The sequence below is a fragment of the Oratosquilla oratoria genome, chromosome 29 (genome assembly GCF_046742065.1).
Source record: "Oratosquilla oratoria isolate Oo_2021 chromosome 29, ASM4674206v1, whole genome shotgun sequence".
NCBI classification, from domain to species: Eukaryota; Metazoa; Arthropoda; class Malacostraca; order Stomatopoda; family Squillidae; genus Oratosquilla; species Oratosquilla oratoria.
In genome coordinates this window covers 24,076,387-24,092,535 of record NC_134805.1, presented here as the reverse complement: position 1 = coordinate 24,092,535, position 16,149 = coordinate 24,076,387, and the positions used below count along the sequence as shown (strand labels likewise).

Below are 16,149 nucleotides of genomic sequence, written 5' to 3'. Positions count from 1 at the left end.
TTGCATATAAGGAGAGGACGGGGAGAAATCCCTTCGGGCTGTGTCAAAATTTGCTCACACATGCTACCTCACCCCCACCCCCCCACCCATTCCTCCTCATGCAATCACATCATCCATATACAACCATTCTCCACTCACCTCTGTCTTCCGTCCTCTCCCTTCCTTCCTCAACAGACATTCCCCTCTTCCCCAAAGCCCCCTTCACTCCATCCATCCACCTCATCCTAGGAAGTCCCCTCATGTTCACTCCCTCCACATCTGCCTTCCATACCTCTTTTACTAGTCTTTCTTCACTCATTCTTTCCATGTGTCCAAACCATCCCAATATTCTTTCATCAACCCTATCTCCCAGCTCCTTTTTCACCCCTGTTCTCCTCCTCACCTCCTCATTTCTCACTCTATCTAGCCTAGTAACCCCCACCATACTTCTCAGACACCTCATCTCAAACACATTCAAACTCCTTCTCTCTTCTTCTCTTATGTTCCACGTTTCTGCCCCATACAGTGCTGTTGGCACAATCGCTCCTTCATACAGTCTCCTCCTTGCTGTGGATGTGCTGTGTCTTGCGGCACTGCTTCTGACCCGGGGCGGTGGGCAAGGTGCAGGGATGACCCGTCATCCAGGAGGTGCTCAGATGAGAGGGAGGGTGGGAGGGGTGTGGAGTGTATTTGGGGATGAAATGGGTGGGGGTGTTTTTGTGCCTTTCCCTTTTTGGCTACCTCCCTTGAAAGGGGGAAAAAGCCTTGGTATATGTATGTATGTATGTATGATTTGGGACATTTCATCTGCACTGGCAGAGCATTGGGTCAGAGTAGAGTATGGCCCTAGAAATCATCTTCAAGTAACAATGAAATACTATTGCCACAAAGGGTTATTGGTGTATGTAGATATCTTACCATGATAATATTAACTTCATACATACATATACCAAAGGCTTTCTCCTCCTTACAAGGGAGGCAACCAAAAACCAAAGGCATAAAATCCATTCCCATCCATTCCATCCCCACATACTCCACTCCCATTCACTACCCTCCCTCCTCCCAGACAATGGGTCGTCCCTGCATCTCACCCACTGCCCCAGGTCAGAAGCAATGTTGAAAGACACAGCACATCCACAGCAAGGCTGCTTCATAAAATCAGCGACCCACCCACTCTCCGTCCCCTCATGCAGAAAAAGAGAAGATGGGTAGAAATCCCTTCGGGCTGCCTCAAATTATTTTTTCACACATACTTCCTCACCCTCCATCCCCCACCCACTCCCCTTCATGCATCACAGCATCATCCATACACAATATTTCTGCATTCACCCCTATCTTCTGTCTTCTCCCATCCTTCCTCAACAGACATTCCCCTCTTTCCCAATGCCACTTTTACTCTATCCATCCATCCATCTCATCCTTGGTTGCCTCCTCATGTTCACTCCTTCTACCTCTGCCTTCCACATCTCTTTTACTAGCCTTTCTTCACTCATTCTTTGCATGTGTCCAAACCATCCCAATACTCTTTCATCAACCCTATCTCCCAAATCCCTTTCCACCCTCGTTCTCCTCCTCACCTTGTTTCTCACTATCCAGCCTAGTAACTCCTATCATACTTCTCAATCACCTCACCTCAAACACATTCAAACTCCTCTCTTCCTTTCTTATGTTCCATGTTTCTGCCCCATACAGTGCTGTCAGCACAATCACTCCTTCATACAATCTCCTCTTAGCATCCATTTCCAAATGTCTATTTCTCATTACACTTTTTAATCCCCAAAGGCATTTACTTGCTTCTCTCAATCTACATTCTACCTCCACCTCCACTCCCTTTTCCGCCACATTCACACCCAAGTATCTAAAACTATCCACTTCCTCCAGTCTCTCTCCCTTAATACTCACTTCTAGTCTGCTGCCACATGTAATCTCATCAATGTATAAATTGAACAACCATGGTGACATAACACATCCCTGACAAAGTCGCACCTTTACCTCAAACCACTCACTCTCTCCATTTGTAAATCTAACACAGGCTCTACTACTCTTATAAAAACTCTTGACTGCTCTTAACAATTTTCCTCCTATCCCATATATCTGCAATACCTCCCACAGTGCCTTCCTGTCTACCCTGTCATAAGGCTTTTCCAAATCCATAAAGGTCCAAAAAACATCCTTACCTTTTCCAATAGCTTTCTTATTACAAAAATGTGATTCGCACAACCCCTTCCTGTCTTAAACCCACACTGCTCTTCACCAATTACTCCCTCTGTTCCTTTCCTAATGCTCTCAATCAAAACCCTCCCATGAGGCTTCCCAACTACACTCAATAAACTGATCGCTCTGAAACTACTACACTCATACTTGTCCCCCTCTCCCTTGTAGAGTGGAACTATACAGGCACTCCTCCAGGCCTGTGGCACTCTACCCTCTTTTAAACAATCATTAAATAACCTCACCAGTCAGTCCACCATCACTGTACCTCCCTTTTTTAGACATTCTGCATAACACCCATCCAACCCATGTGCCTTACCTGCTCTCATCATCTTAACAACTGCCTTCACCTCATCTTTCCTTATTTCTCCTCCATTTTCCTCACTCATCACTGTCATTTTCTTTGTGCTTCCCACTGCAACTACCTTTCCCTCCCTATCCCTCTTCACATTTAGCAACTCCCTGAAATAATCTGCCCAACTTCCTCTCACTGCCATCTTTTCCATTATCATGTCTCCATCTACACCTTTTACCTTTTCTTCTCTACTTGATTTGCCTCCTCTTCCTCTCTTAATTTCTTTCCAAAATATCTTTTTATTACTTTCAAATTTTCTGCCATACTCTTACCTCTATTTCACATCTGCTCTCTTCTTTGCCTCCTTTATCACATGCTTTACTTCTCTTTTCTTTGTACATATATACATACATATACCAAGGCTTTTTCCCCCTTACAAGGGAGGTAGCCAAAAAGGGAAAGGCATAAAATCATTCCCACCCATTTCATCCCTGAATACACTCCACACCCCTCCCACCCTCCCTCTTATCTGAGCACTTCCTGGATGACGGGTCATCCCTGAACCTTGCCCATTGCCCTGGGTCAGAAGCAGTGTCGCAAGACACAGCACATCCACAGCAAGGCCGCTTCATTAAATCGGCGACCCCCCTCCCCCATCTTTTCTTTGTACCTCTCATATACTTCTCTTGTTCTATTTTGTAACCAATCTGTGAATGCTTGCTTCTCTTCCACAACCTTCTTTGCTTCCTCATGCCACCACTCACTACCCTTCCTTCTATTTCCTCCTGTCCTTCTTGTTCCACACACCATCTTTGCACTTCATGTTTGTGTAAATACATACAAAATAGAGGAATGATCCCCAGGAAGGTAGAAAAGGCTGTATCTTGGACAAGATAAAGCAGTATTACCTGGGTTGTGGCTCACTCATGCTCTGCATAAAAATGTTGAGCAGTTCCAAGGGCATGACAGTACTCGTTCATACAACAGAATAAAGCATGTCACCTTGCAATATATCCATCCAATTCCAAACCTCTTCCTAGCACTCTAGCATGTACCATGGGATTAATTATTCGTTTGTTCTTTGATAGTTCTGATGTTTTTGTAGATAGGCTGTGATGAATTATTTTGAGCATTCCTCAGAGAGACAGGATTGCCCAGCCAAACAGTCTAGGGAATGACAACAACATGCCCATTGGAGATTCTTGGCGAAATAACTTCCCAGATCCCCCAATATCTTTTACTTGTTAACACTGGATCCTTCATTTCACACTATTTTTACCCAAGAATCTGCATTTATAATGCAATAATGATAATAACTGTTTCCTTAAATTCCACTGACTAGAAACACACAACCCTTCAATGGCTAGCAGTGGTTCTCGGGCCCTTCCATAGATCTGTCAGGGAAGAAACCTTGGACTGTTTTCTCTGTTGTTTTATTGTGGGACTGTTTGTCATCAGCTTATAGTGGTAGGAGAAAGGGAACAGTTGTCAGTTTTTTGTATATGAAAAGGTGAAGGAAGTAGTTCAAGTTGAGAGAGATCTTGGACTTGAATTGGAAACAGAATGACAGCCCTATAGGGTTGCACCTCGAGACAGAGGTGAGAATGTTGACGGGATGTGAAGATGGGCATCAAAGAGATAAATCTCTTTGATGTCTGTTTTGCAGGACCACCACTTGCAGGTACTCATCATTGGTCCTACTGCATTTGTTTACCAAAGATAGATTTTGCACAAAGCATTCAAAGTAGTTTCACTACGTTAGGTCATGCAAGTTTTACTTATATTTACAGAATTTTGTCATAATTCATTGCTGTGTTTAAAACCCTCTGTTAATGTAAGAATTAGTTATTTATATCTTAAATTGTATGGTATTCATATATATAAAAGACATTACCTACATGCTTGTGATGTTCTCTATAGACTTGGTTCTAGCTATTGCCATGTGATTTTATTCATCTTGGAGGGTCCACCTTGAAAGATGGGGACTCTCTAATTGAAGGCCCCATCTTGTCTTAGGTCTACCCTTCAACTGAATAAAACCATCCTACATTAACCAAAGCAAATTCTGTAAAGAGCATCATGTTATAGGGGTTAAGGAATTAGACAAAGCCTTTTGAGTCTTTTGTATATATTTGTGGAGTACTTAATGGAGTTCATAAATGATCATAGAAGACTTGCTCACTTGTCAGTCATCATCTGTAGGTGATAGAATATATGTATACAGAAGTAAAAGTTTGATATGTACAAGTATGTTATAGTTTTGATAATTGTCTCACAAATAATGCTGTGCTGTCTCTGTATTGTTTGCTTATTCTAATGATTTCTTTGTATTGATGCTATTGCCATGTTCTTTGGGATTGGTAAAATGCTTTAAAATATCTATAATACCTCTGTTAAGGCATATTTTAGGTTAGTCATATATATCACAGGACTAATATGCTTTGGGATCCTAGCCATATCAACAAAGGACATGACAGTACTATGTGACACAAGCTAACCCAATTGAACAACTAACCCCTGTGGCCAACATTGTCCTTTGTCAAGGGTTATTCCCTAATATTCCTTTTGCTGCTTGTTATGGCTCTTCTAACCCCCTAGCCTTACTTCTGTGGCTTTTGGAGTATAAGGTAAGAGAAAGACCCTGGAGCATGCTTTCCCTGGTCCTGTGTTTATCTCTCACTTTCAGTAATCTTCATGCTCTCTCGCTAAGTCCCATGGCAGTTTTTTAGACTATTACCTTGTATTATCATAAGCTTATCTTTGTGCTTTATCTTTTTCATATCCATTGAGTATTGCATCTTTTCATATACTGCCAATTCACAAATTGTTTCCATGCCATTTCTACTTGTCAAAGAGCCCTAAATTTTGAGTTGTTTTAGTAGTAGCAGGAAAATCCTAATGTAGAAAATGTTTCTGTTGGAGTACAGCACCACAAACAATAATGCTCATCATATGTTCTGTTGAAGATATATGTATATATATATATATTTCTTGTGACTGCACACTCCCTTTTTGTAGTGTTTAGTATTCACTTGCAAACATTTCCATTCATTTTAGCTTCTCAGTTACTTTTTCAATAGTGACTGCTTATATGATTTTTTTTTTTTTTTTTTTTTTTTTTTTTTTTTTTTTAATGTTCTAGTATTGGAAATCACATGATATATGAATTTATATATATTCAGTATAATGCTGATGTAATTTTGTTTTATAAGAAAATATATTAATGTTTCTTCTTTTCTCTCCTCTAGGAAAGAACATAAATCTGAAGAATTTGTCATATGGAAAGAATATGTTATCAAGAGAATTTCTAGAAGATACAGAAGCATCAAAAGAGTAGAAGAAGAATGGAGTGTCAGTATTAATAAAAGAGAAAATTATGCTCACCAGAAAAAATGCCCATTTTCACAGATTACTGGCAGTCAGTTGGATATTAACTTATTCATTGCATTCCCTCGGAGAATGGTTTGCCATGTATGGTGTCCTTCAATTTTATTTTTATTTTCATTATAGTGTTTATCATATTCATTGCTGCCTTAGTTACACTGACTGGAAACCTGTAGCACCACATTGGCTGGCAGTAGTCTTTGGGTCCTCCCATAGATATCTCTGAGAAGAAACTTTGAACTTTTGTTTGTGTTATTAGTATAGGACTTTTTCACTGCCTCCAGCTGAAAGTATTAGGAGGAAGGGAGTAGTCAATGGTTGTCAGCTATCCATATATGTACAAGAAATGCAGTTGAATTTGATAAGAGAGGTATCTTTGGCCTAATCCGAAGACTGAAAATGGGCAGCAGGGATGTGATTCTCTGCCGTCCGTATTGCAGGACTACTACAGGCAGGAACGCATCACTGGTCTTTTGAGTAGGATTTTATAGTATGAATTCATAATGTTAGTTTGGTATTTGTTGTTGTTAGAATCTCATTTTCTTGTAAACCTGTGTTCAGAGTTGATATTTTTTCAGTTAGGTTTTTATCAAGTCTTCTACAAGAAAGATCAGGAGCAATGGATAGAATGATTCAGTTAGGATTTACCATAGTGTTGCTGACTTATGAAGTGACAGAAAATTTTAAAGTGGTGTATAATATTGTTCAGAAGCAAATATAAGTATTATAAATCCAAAATGCCAGCCAAATGTAAAATAATGACTTAAGTTCAGTTGGAGATTAGCATATGTATAAAATATGTAAGAATGAAAACAGTGCAGAAGTATTTACTGAACTTAACCCCTCATCTGTGATTCAGTACTTCATCCAGTTTTTTCTCTAGTCTTTTGTACTGTCTGTAGTGGAGTGATGAATTGATATAAAATGGTTGACGTTTACTTAGTAAACCAATTTGAAAATGCAGTGTTTGCATGATGATGTGGTGGATGGATCTTCAGTAATTATGTAATACAATTTGATATAGTCTTCTGCCTTAAGTCCTACATAGTGTGTTTTGACATAAATTGTCTGATGTAGGGGTGTTAATAACAACATATGGGTTAGTATTATACATGCATTCCTTTTATTTCAGGTATTATTCATATGGCATTATTGTGATTGTGTTTTGAATTAACAATTAGTTGGAGAATGTGGTTATTTGAGTTTTGGGTGAGAACTACAGGCATCCTCCTCATGATTAATACCTTAGCTACAGTGATGCTCTTTATAGATTTTACTCAGGCCAACACTAGATGATTTCGTTTAGCTTAGGGTAAGTTATTCTATCAGTGGGTGTAAGCCAGTCTCATTTAAGCCCTTTGCATTGATAATATACCATTAGATTTTATTAACTAATGTAAGACATCATAGTAACACACACACACTTGACAGTGCAGTGGTACCATTCTAGACTGCTAATTCAGTAATCTTAGTTCATGTCCTGCCCAGGGCTGAAAAAATTCAGTCACTGCACTACAAAATGGCACTCCAATTCTGGTGGGTAGCATTACTCATAGATTGGGCCATACATGAACTCCATGCTCTCATCCAGGAGGAGCTGTCAATCATTAGTTCAATGCATGATCCAAGACCATGGTGAATCACACACACACGCGCTGTTCTTTAGAGTTGTAGCACACATGAACATTGCCTTTTTTTTTTCATTATCCATAAGCACTTTTTTTTTGTGTGTGGATTTACCTAGCATTTACCTTGGTTGTATCGTATGGGAAGGGGAACTATGCTCATGGTGTCCCGTCTTTGTATCTCGCAGTGTCTAGTTTGCTCTTAAATTCATGTATAGTTTTTGCACACACTATTGTTTCATTCAGTTTGTTCCAGACATCCACCATTCTGTATGGAAAGTTGTTTTTTTCAGATCTCTTCTATAACTGTCCTTTTTGAGTTTCTTTTCATGTCCCTTTGTATTTCTCTTATCCCAATTTAGTAAGTCATCTGTCAAGGACTTCCACACCTTTCATGATTCTGTAGATGGTTAGCAAGTCACTTCTTCACTCACCTTTGTTCCAGAGTTGGTAATTCCAGTGTTAACAATCTCCTCTCATATGACAGTTAAAAGTGTTGGGGCCATCTTTGTAGTTGCTGTCTGGATTCTCTCAATTTTCTTTATATTCTTTTTGGTACTGGGTGACTATAGTGTCGCGGCATACTCCATTAAAGGGCTTATCTGTGTGACTAGTATTTTCTTCACCATTTCTTCTTCCAAGTAGGTAAAAGCCACTTTTATTGATCTTAAGCAAGTAGGATTCTCCAATAATTTTGTTTATCTGTTTATCAGGGGACATGTCATTTGTGATGATTACTCCTAGGTCTTTTTCAGATCCCACTTTCTTTACTTTATACCAATTTTATATTATCCTAATATTCTTTTTTTGCTTTTTCCAAATTCCATTATGCAACATTTCTTGGTGTTGAAATCCATTTCCCACTTCTGACTTCATTTCCAAACCTTGTCCAGATCTGTCTGCAGCAATTCACAATCTGTTTCAGGGTTTACTTTCCTCAGCAATTTTGCATCATATGCAAAGAACCTCATATAACATTCCACACCTTCATCCATGTCATTCACATAAATAGCAAACATTATTGGAGCCAATACTGATTCCTGTGGAACTCCACTAATCACCTCTTCCCAAATTTAACTCTTTTCTCTGAGCACTACCCTCATTTTCCTTCCATGCAAGAAATCCTCCGTCCAGTTCAGTAGTTTACCTTGTATCCCTATGGTTTCCAGTTTTCTTAATAATTTTTTATGCAGTACTTTGTCGAAAGCTTTTTTTGTAAGTCTAGGAAAGCACAATCAGCCCATCCATCCCTTTCTTGTATTCCATCTATTAGTCTTGAGTAGAAACAGGTAAAATTTGTGGCACATGATTTCTGTCTAAATCCAAATTGTCTCAGGTTTAGTATATTGATGTCTTCCAGATATTTTATTCATCTATTCTTAATAGATTTTTCACAAATTTTGACTACAATACTTGTAAGGGAAACCAGTATGTAATTTGTTTGGGTCTTCCTTGTTTTCTCCTTTATATATTGGTACAATATTTGCATTTTTCCAGTAATTTGGTGTTTTTCCTTCTTTGAGTGAACAACTTATATATTTTGTCCATTAGTTCTTCTTTGCATTCTTTTAGTATACAATTTGCAATTTCGTCTGGGTCGTGTGACTTCCTGATGTCATGGTTCGTTAATTGATCCTTTTTTTTTTTTCTTTTTTTTTCTTTCTTTTCTTTTTTCATGGGGGGGATCCCACTTCATGCCCTTCATCCCAATGCTGTACATTTTTTCTAGTGAAAACCAACTTGAAGTGATTGTTCATGACTTCAGCCATTTCTAAATCTGTGTATTCTATATTTCCATGACATAGTTTCACCATTTCCTGTTTGTTTTTGAGTTTACAATTCACATCTAGAATAGCTTAGGTTGGTCTTTACATTTTTCTGTTATGCCTTTTTCATAGTTTCTTTTTTCCTCTCTGTGTGATTTTACATATTTATTCCTTTGATATATATTGGCCACTTTTTTTTTTTTTTTTTTTTTTTCATCTTTTCCAAGCTTTATTTCTTTTATCTTTTGCTTCACTGTACCTTCTGTTAAACCAGCACTTGATATACACCTTTTCCTGTTTCTGTCCTGCTACATATTTGTCCACTCCATTATAAATTTCCATCAATCTCATCCATTTTCCTTCCACTTGTGTCTTTTCAATGTAGAATTTTTCCCAACTCACATTTTGAAAAAAATTCTTAAGTTTTCCAAAGTACATTTTGTTATATAATCAGTCTTCCTTTTTCTGTGGTTGTCATTTCTCTCTATATTTCCTCCTTTAGTTCAAACTCTGTTAATTTGTGATCACTCTTCCCAAATGATGTCTTGCATTCAATTTTATCCACAATTTCAGGTTCTGATGTAAATATTGAATCTAGTCTCAAGGGTTCTTCATCTGGTATTTTCTTTTACCCATTCTGTCATTATATGTTCTATAGTCATGTCAAGTAATACATTTCCCCATAGATCCTCTCCACCTTTCACTGTCATCTCTTCCCAACAGATTTCTTTGCAGTTAAAATCTCCCATAAGTACCAGGTTTCCTCCATCCTTCAGCATCTCATTTAATGAATGCCTTGTATCTTCTAACATTTTAGAATAATTGCTCTCTTTCCAAGAGCCCATATTTGGGGGCACATAAATCACCACAAACTTTCTACTTTTCATGTCACTATCTTCAAGTCTTATCATGATCATTTCCACACTGTTCTTACCATCTGTAGCCTTTGTCACATTTACATACATACATATATCAAGGCTTTTTCCCCCTTACTAGGGAGGTAGCCAAAAAGGAAAAGGCATAAAATCATTCCCACCCATTCCATCCCTGAAAACACTCCACACCCCTCCACCCTCCCTCCCATCTTAGCACCTCCTAGATGACGGGTCATCCCTGCACCTTGTTCACCATTTCTTGTATATTTTTAATCCAATGACTATAAAATCCATGTCCAACACTATTCAGTGGTAGTGGACCCCTTAATTTGGTCTCCACAATTCCCATTATATCTGGTTTTTCTTCTTATAAGTAATCATTTAGTTCACTTAATCCTGAGATCAATGTTAGTATATGCCTCTTTTAATTTTTTCCCTCTCCATCTTGTTTTCTGCTCCTTTCGTTTCCCTTGCCTTAATATACCATTTTCTCAGCTTCATGTGTGTGTGTGTGTGTGTAGGTATTCCACTGGTGTTTATCTCCATCAAATGAGGTATTCCACATCTTCTATTATTTTTATTCCTTTACCCAGGATTATAACACTGTTGAGTCACATTTAGTTCATGATCTATGTCAATAAGTCAACCAAAATCTTTCCTAATCCAATCTCCACTTTGAATGATTCAAGTTTTGTAATTATAGTATTTTATTCTAGTTATCTTTTTACTGAAGTAGAAGAGTGATGGGCAAGTGATTATAGATTTCAAATTCTTTTCTAGCAGTCCCCAGTTTGATTCTCATTCTAGTAACTTTGCATAGGCTATGAAATAGGTCTGTATCTATTATCTCTCCCCAGGATTCTTCCTTAGAACAGGCTGAAGTTGAAAAACTTACTCAATATACTTGGAATAGTTTCCACCCAGGTTTAGATGTAAGCAGTCAGTTCATGACATTGGATTATTTGTAAAAGAAAACAGTGGTGCCAGGATGCTACACAGATGTTTCAGTCATTTGAATAATAGAAGCAAACCATATAATGTATGGTTTTCTGTCACTGGCTGAAGTGAACTTCACCCTTTGTCAGTGGACATGAGCATAAGTGGACATGTTGTTTGGTTACATTCAATTTTATAACATCTTGTTAAGATGATTCAGTGATTTTACAGTTACAGATCTCCGGGAGCAAAAAACCTGCATAAGTTTTGCTTCAAGGTCAACAAAACAAGCAGAAAACCATAGGTTACTTCAAAAAGTCTTTGGTGATAATGCCACGTTCCAAAGCAGAATGCTTTTCTCATGTGAGCATTTTAAGGACAGGTGAACTTCCCTCAAAAGAAATGAGATTTCTTGACAACCATTGACAAGCACAACACCTGAAATAATTGTAAAAGTATCCGAGGCTATTCTTGCAGATCATAGATCAAACACCCATGATGCAAATTTGTGGAATGTCATATGAAAACATTTATTGGATTTGTTGAACTTGAGATGCATCATTGCAGAATTTGTGCCATGACTGCTAAATGCTGGCCAGAAGGCACATAGTGTTGCATTTCCAAAGAGCTCTAAAGACCAATACAAAAATGACCCTTCATCTCTATGATCATAACTGGTGATAAAACATGGGTTTATGGTCATGACCCTGAGACAAAGCAGCAGTTATTGTAATGGGGAAAAGAAAAGAATATATATATGTAAATGTCTTTTTCTGCCAAGGCATTTTACATATAAAAATCAACCCCCCCCCTTCCCCTAAGTCAAACTCAATAAATTTATTGTCATGTTTTGAAGTGGCTGAAGGAGAACAATGACTGGATTCTTCCCAACAATGCCCCTGTTCAAACAAACAATACTTATCTATCAGTTCCAGACTTGTCCCGTGTGACTTTTTCCTGTTCTTCATACTAAATTTCTGGATGAAGGGGGGATCATTTAGGCATAGCTGAGGAAGTGCAGAAAAAATGGTGACAAGAGCTAAAGATTGTCATGCTAGAAGATAGTCCAAGGGATTTGGAATTGTGTAAAACATGCTGGAACAGATTATTTTAAAGACAACAGTGGGAACTAGTAGGTAGGGTATATTATTTTCCTGCAACAGTCAAATTACTGTAACTTTAGAGTAGCACCTCATACACTGGATTCAAACTATATAGTATTATATAATATATAAATAATATATATATATAAATGAATGTCCCCTTTGGGGCTAGAGGGAGAAGAGTGCTGAGTCCTATCTCCATACCTTATACAACCCAAGTGGAAAGACTTAGTGGCAGTATTATTTTCCCCCACCATAGGGTTCAGTGAAATGATAAAATGAATATTCAGAGAAATGGTACAGGACAGTAACAAGAGTGGGAGAACAGCATAACAGAGGGACAGTCACAGCATAATAGAATAATATAAAGCTTTTGCTTGAAGCAGTAATTGATATGACAACCTTACCATTGTTTACCAAAGAGCTTTTAATATTCAGTATACCCCTTCTCATCCTATCATTTATAAATTAGGTAAAAAACATGTATCATCAGTCTTAGGTTTACAATGAATCGCACATCTTCCAAGTGTACTTGTGAATCATCCTTCATTTGGTGAAATATGTTTACAATAAATAGATTAATCACCATTCATTTTCTTGTACACATTTTAAGCTGTAGTTGTTTTGCATATTCACTTCAGTACATTCAGATGATCAAGGTGAAGGATATTCATATTGCAGTTAATTGCCTACAAACACAACTCAAAATTATGAACCATAATCATTTCATTATTTGTAGTGGATGCTTGAATTTTTCATGCTACCTGTTATCCTAGTACAAAAGTCTGTCAGTAGCTCTTTCATTCTCATTTCCCTTAATTCATTTTAATATGGCTGCTAAAATCATTACTATTTCAGTAATGATTCAGGTAATGACTTGTTTTATGTGTGTACATAAGAAAATTTTCTTCAAGAAGTATTTGTTTTGGTTTAAATTGTGGGTATTATTTGGTTGCAGATGAGAATTTTTGTTCTCAGTTGATTAATTGTTCACTGGGTAATGTATCTTCTTGGCATATATGACAAGTTTATTCTTACATGACAAACTAGTGCCTCAGAATGAAATGAGTTGATTGTATTGTAATGAAATATGATTTTAGTTAATAAAATGTTGATGAATAAATACTTAGTTTGAAAAATTCTTTAACTACAGTTATACTGAGGACATGAAAACCTTATACACCTCTTCAGTATATATTTTTATTTCTTGAGCACAAGATATACTATAGGTTACAAAAAAAAATTATTTTTGTGGAGGTGACACCCTGCTCCAGTCTCAAACTGATCAACCTGTAGTCAAAAAAAATTGTTTTATTAAAAATAGGGTGTTATATTTTGTCATTGGACTTTTTCATACTCTGAGCCGTTTGTTTGGCTGCATGTCGTACTTTGTAAATAGTTGATGAAACTGTCTGGCTACGTCGTCATAGTCTGGGACCAGTCTGAGTAACAGTCATGACTCTCTATGTAAGTTGATTCCTTTCCCCAACTTATTCATTCATTGTGTAGATGTTATATACTATGTCTTATATATTATGTTGTGTCTACCCTTATGATGAGTTCTGTATGTTCAGTAAATGATATGTAAGAAATATTGTATAAAATGTAGCATTTTCTTACTTCACTTATATTGTATTATATTATATATGTTACATTCTGTAATATATTTTCAGGTCTATTTATGTTTGAGTTGATTAAAGCTTGGGGGCAGCAGCTAAGTCTCTTATTGTTATTACAATTTAATCAACTCAATAATGGAAAAACTAAGACTGGCACATCTGGATTTGGACCCCAGCTCCCCAGCTGCAGCTTGGAAGTGGAGAAAATGAACCTGACAAGCTAAGAACTCTTGTGAACTGTGTTAGTCATAATGTTTATCAATATACTGAAGAATGCACTGATTATGATTCTGCCATTTCTGTTTTGCAAAAGTTATATGTAAGGATGCCCGATGAAATATTCGCTAGGCACTTGCTCACAACTCGTCAACAAAAGTCTGGTGAATCTTTAGATGAGTTTTTGAGAGAACTACATAAGTTAGGTAAAGATTGTAACATAAACGTCTCTTAGAAAATAAGACTAGATTTACAGGCGGCTTATGATCAGGCTTATTCTTTAGACTCTTTTCCAACATTTGTCACCTAACTGTAAGCCCATAGTCACTAAGTTGAGATGTTACGGTACAAGGAATTCATTGAAATGGGAACAAATCATCAGCTTGCTGAGGGTATTATATCCCCATGGAGGGCCCCAAGTTGTAGTAGTGAAGGATCCAATGAATTGACATAAGAGGACATGTGTCGATTACTCACAAACTGTGAATCTGTATACAGAGCTAGATGCTTATCCATTGCAAAGAATCAACCCTACAGGGTGTTCAGGACAAATTTGATCAATTTATTTTATCTTCTGTCATTTCAGAACCATTTGAAGGATTTAATAGCAGTAATGTGCAATGGATAGCTGATTTTGTGTACTATTGGTGGGTGTGAGAGCTAGAGAGCATGGGTGACTGGAAAACTGGAAGAGTGACCTGCATCAGGATGATTCGTGCTGCATTAAAAAATTCAGAATTCTTAGCTGCAGCTCAGTGCTCTTTGAATACCATGAAGGCCATGAGATGCAAGCTGAAGAATTGCGATGGAGACATGGAAGCAGTGGCTAGCAGGAAGGATCATAGTAGGCATTGTGACTGTCTGCACAATGAAATTCATCAAAAAGGTGAGGCAAGGCAATGCAGACAGATCTTGTCATGAGAGATGGGCATTGGAGTGGTGACTATGAAGAAAGTGCTGAACCAGGATCTTTGCTACTCCTCATACAAGAGGTGCAAGGCCCAAGAGAACCGCCTTACAAAAACCAAGAATTTCCTCAACAAGGTCAAACACCCAGTTGAGCCAGGGATGCTCTGGTTCTTCTCAGATGAGAAGAACTTCTGCCAGGACCAGTTGCACAATGTGCAGAACAACAGGTGGCTAGCCTACAGTCTGCATGAAGTCCCATGCTTCATGAAGACCAAGTTCCCTCAAACTGTGATGGTCTTTGGGTGTGTTTCCAGCAAAGTCCACATCATCCCACCCCCACATCTTTGAAGAGGGACTCAGACTCACTTCAGATGGCTATATTGAGTTGCTGTCCACTGTTGTCAAGTGCTGGGTGGAGAGGGTGGCTGTGGGAAGACCATATGTGTGGCAGCAGGACTCAGCTCCATGTCACACCTCCAGGAAAACCCAGAAGTGGCTGTCTGAGAACTTCTACAACTTCAGTCCCAACATCTGGCCCCCCCAACTCTCCTGACTGCAACCCCATGGACTATTATGTGTGGGGCACAGTTGAAAAGACACCAATTGTACTGCCTGCAACACCATGGACAAGCTGATTGCCAGGATTAAACTAGTGTTCAGGTGTTTCTTGAAGGACACTGTGAAGGCCGCATAGTGCAGGTTCAGGTCTTGCCTGGAGGCCGTGGTGGAGGTCCAGGGTGGCTTCTTTGAGTGAGCTGTATTTGGCTAAAGATCCTTTAAGAGATGCACTTTGAATTTTGAGAATACATCAATTTTTGGTCAAGATATGACTTTTTTCTTTCCTTTCCAAAAAGTGTCCCGAACACCCTGTATGAATGAACTTATAACATATCATGCGTTCTCAACTTTTGACTTGAAAAGTGCATATCACCAAATTTCACTGAAAGAATTGGACAAGAAATACACTGCTTTTGAGGCCAATGGACACCTATATCAATTTTGTAGCGTTCCATTCGAAGTGACAAATGTAGTAGCAGTCTTTAACGAACCATGGATAAGGTTGTAAAAGAAGAAAATTTACAGTGTGCATATTCATATCTCAACAATATAACTATCGTTGGCTGTACTCAAGAAGAACACAATCGTAATGTACAATACTTTCTTAAAGTCATCAATAATGGAAACTTAACCATCAGTGCTTCTAAGACTATTAATTAAGTCTGTGCATTCC

The 16,149-nt window shown here is 38.1% G+C and overlaps 1 protein-coding gene across 2 annotated transcripts in view; it reads left to right on the top strand.

Annotated features, from left to right (window-relative positions):
• Positions 1 to 13,297, top strand: part of LOC143040672 (ADAM 17-like protease) — a 59,155-nt gene extending 45,858 nt beyond the window's left edge. Inside the window, exon 14 of one of the 2 annotated variants that reach the window (XM_076211939.1) lies at positions 5,734 to 13,297. In XM_076211939.1, coding sequence (XP_076068054.1) covers positions 5,734 to 5,995 — 262 coding nt within the window. In that variant the 3' untranslated portion in view covers positions 5,996 to 13,297. Of the gene's footprint in view, positions 1 to 3,827; positions 5,607 to 5,733 lie in introns of those variants that run through there. The other variant, XM_076211940.1, reaches the window with a different exon arrangement.
• Positions 13,298 to 16,149: the final 2,852 nt, after the last annotated feature.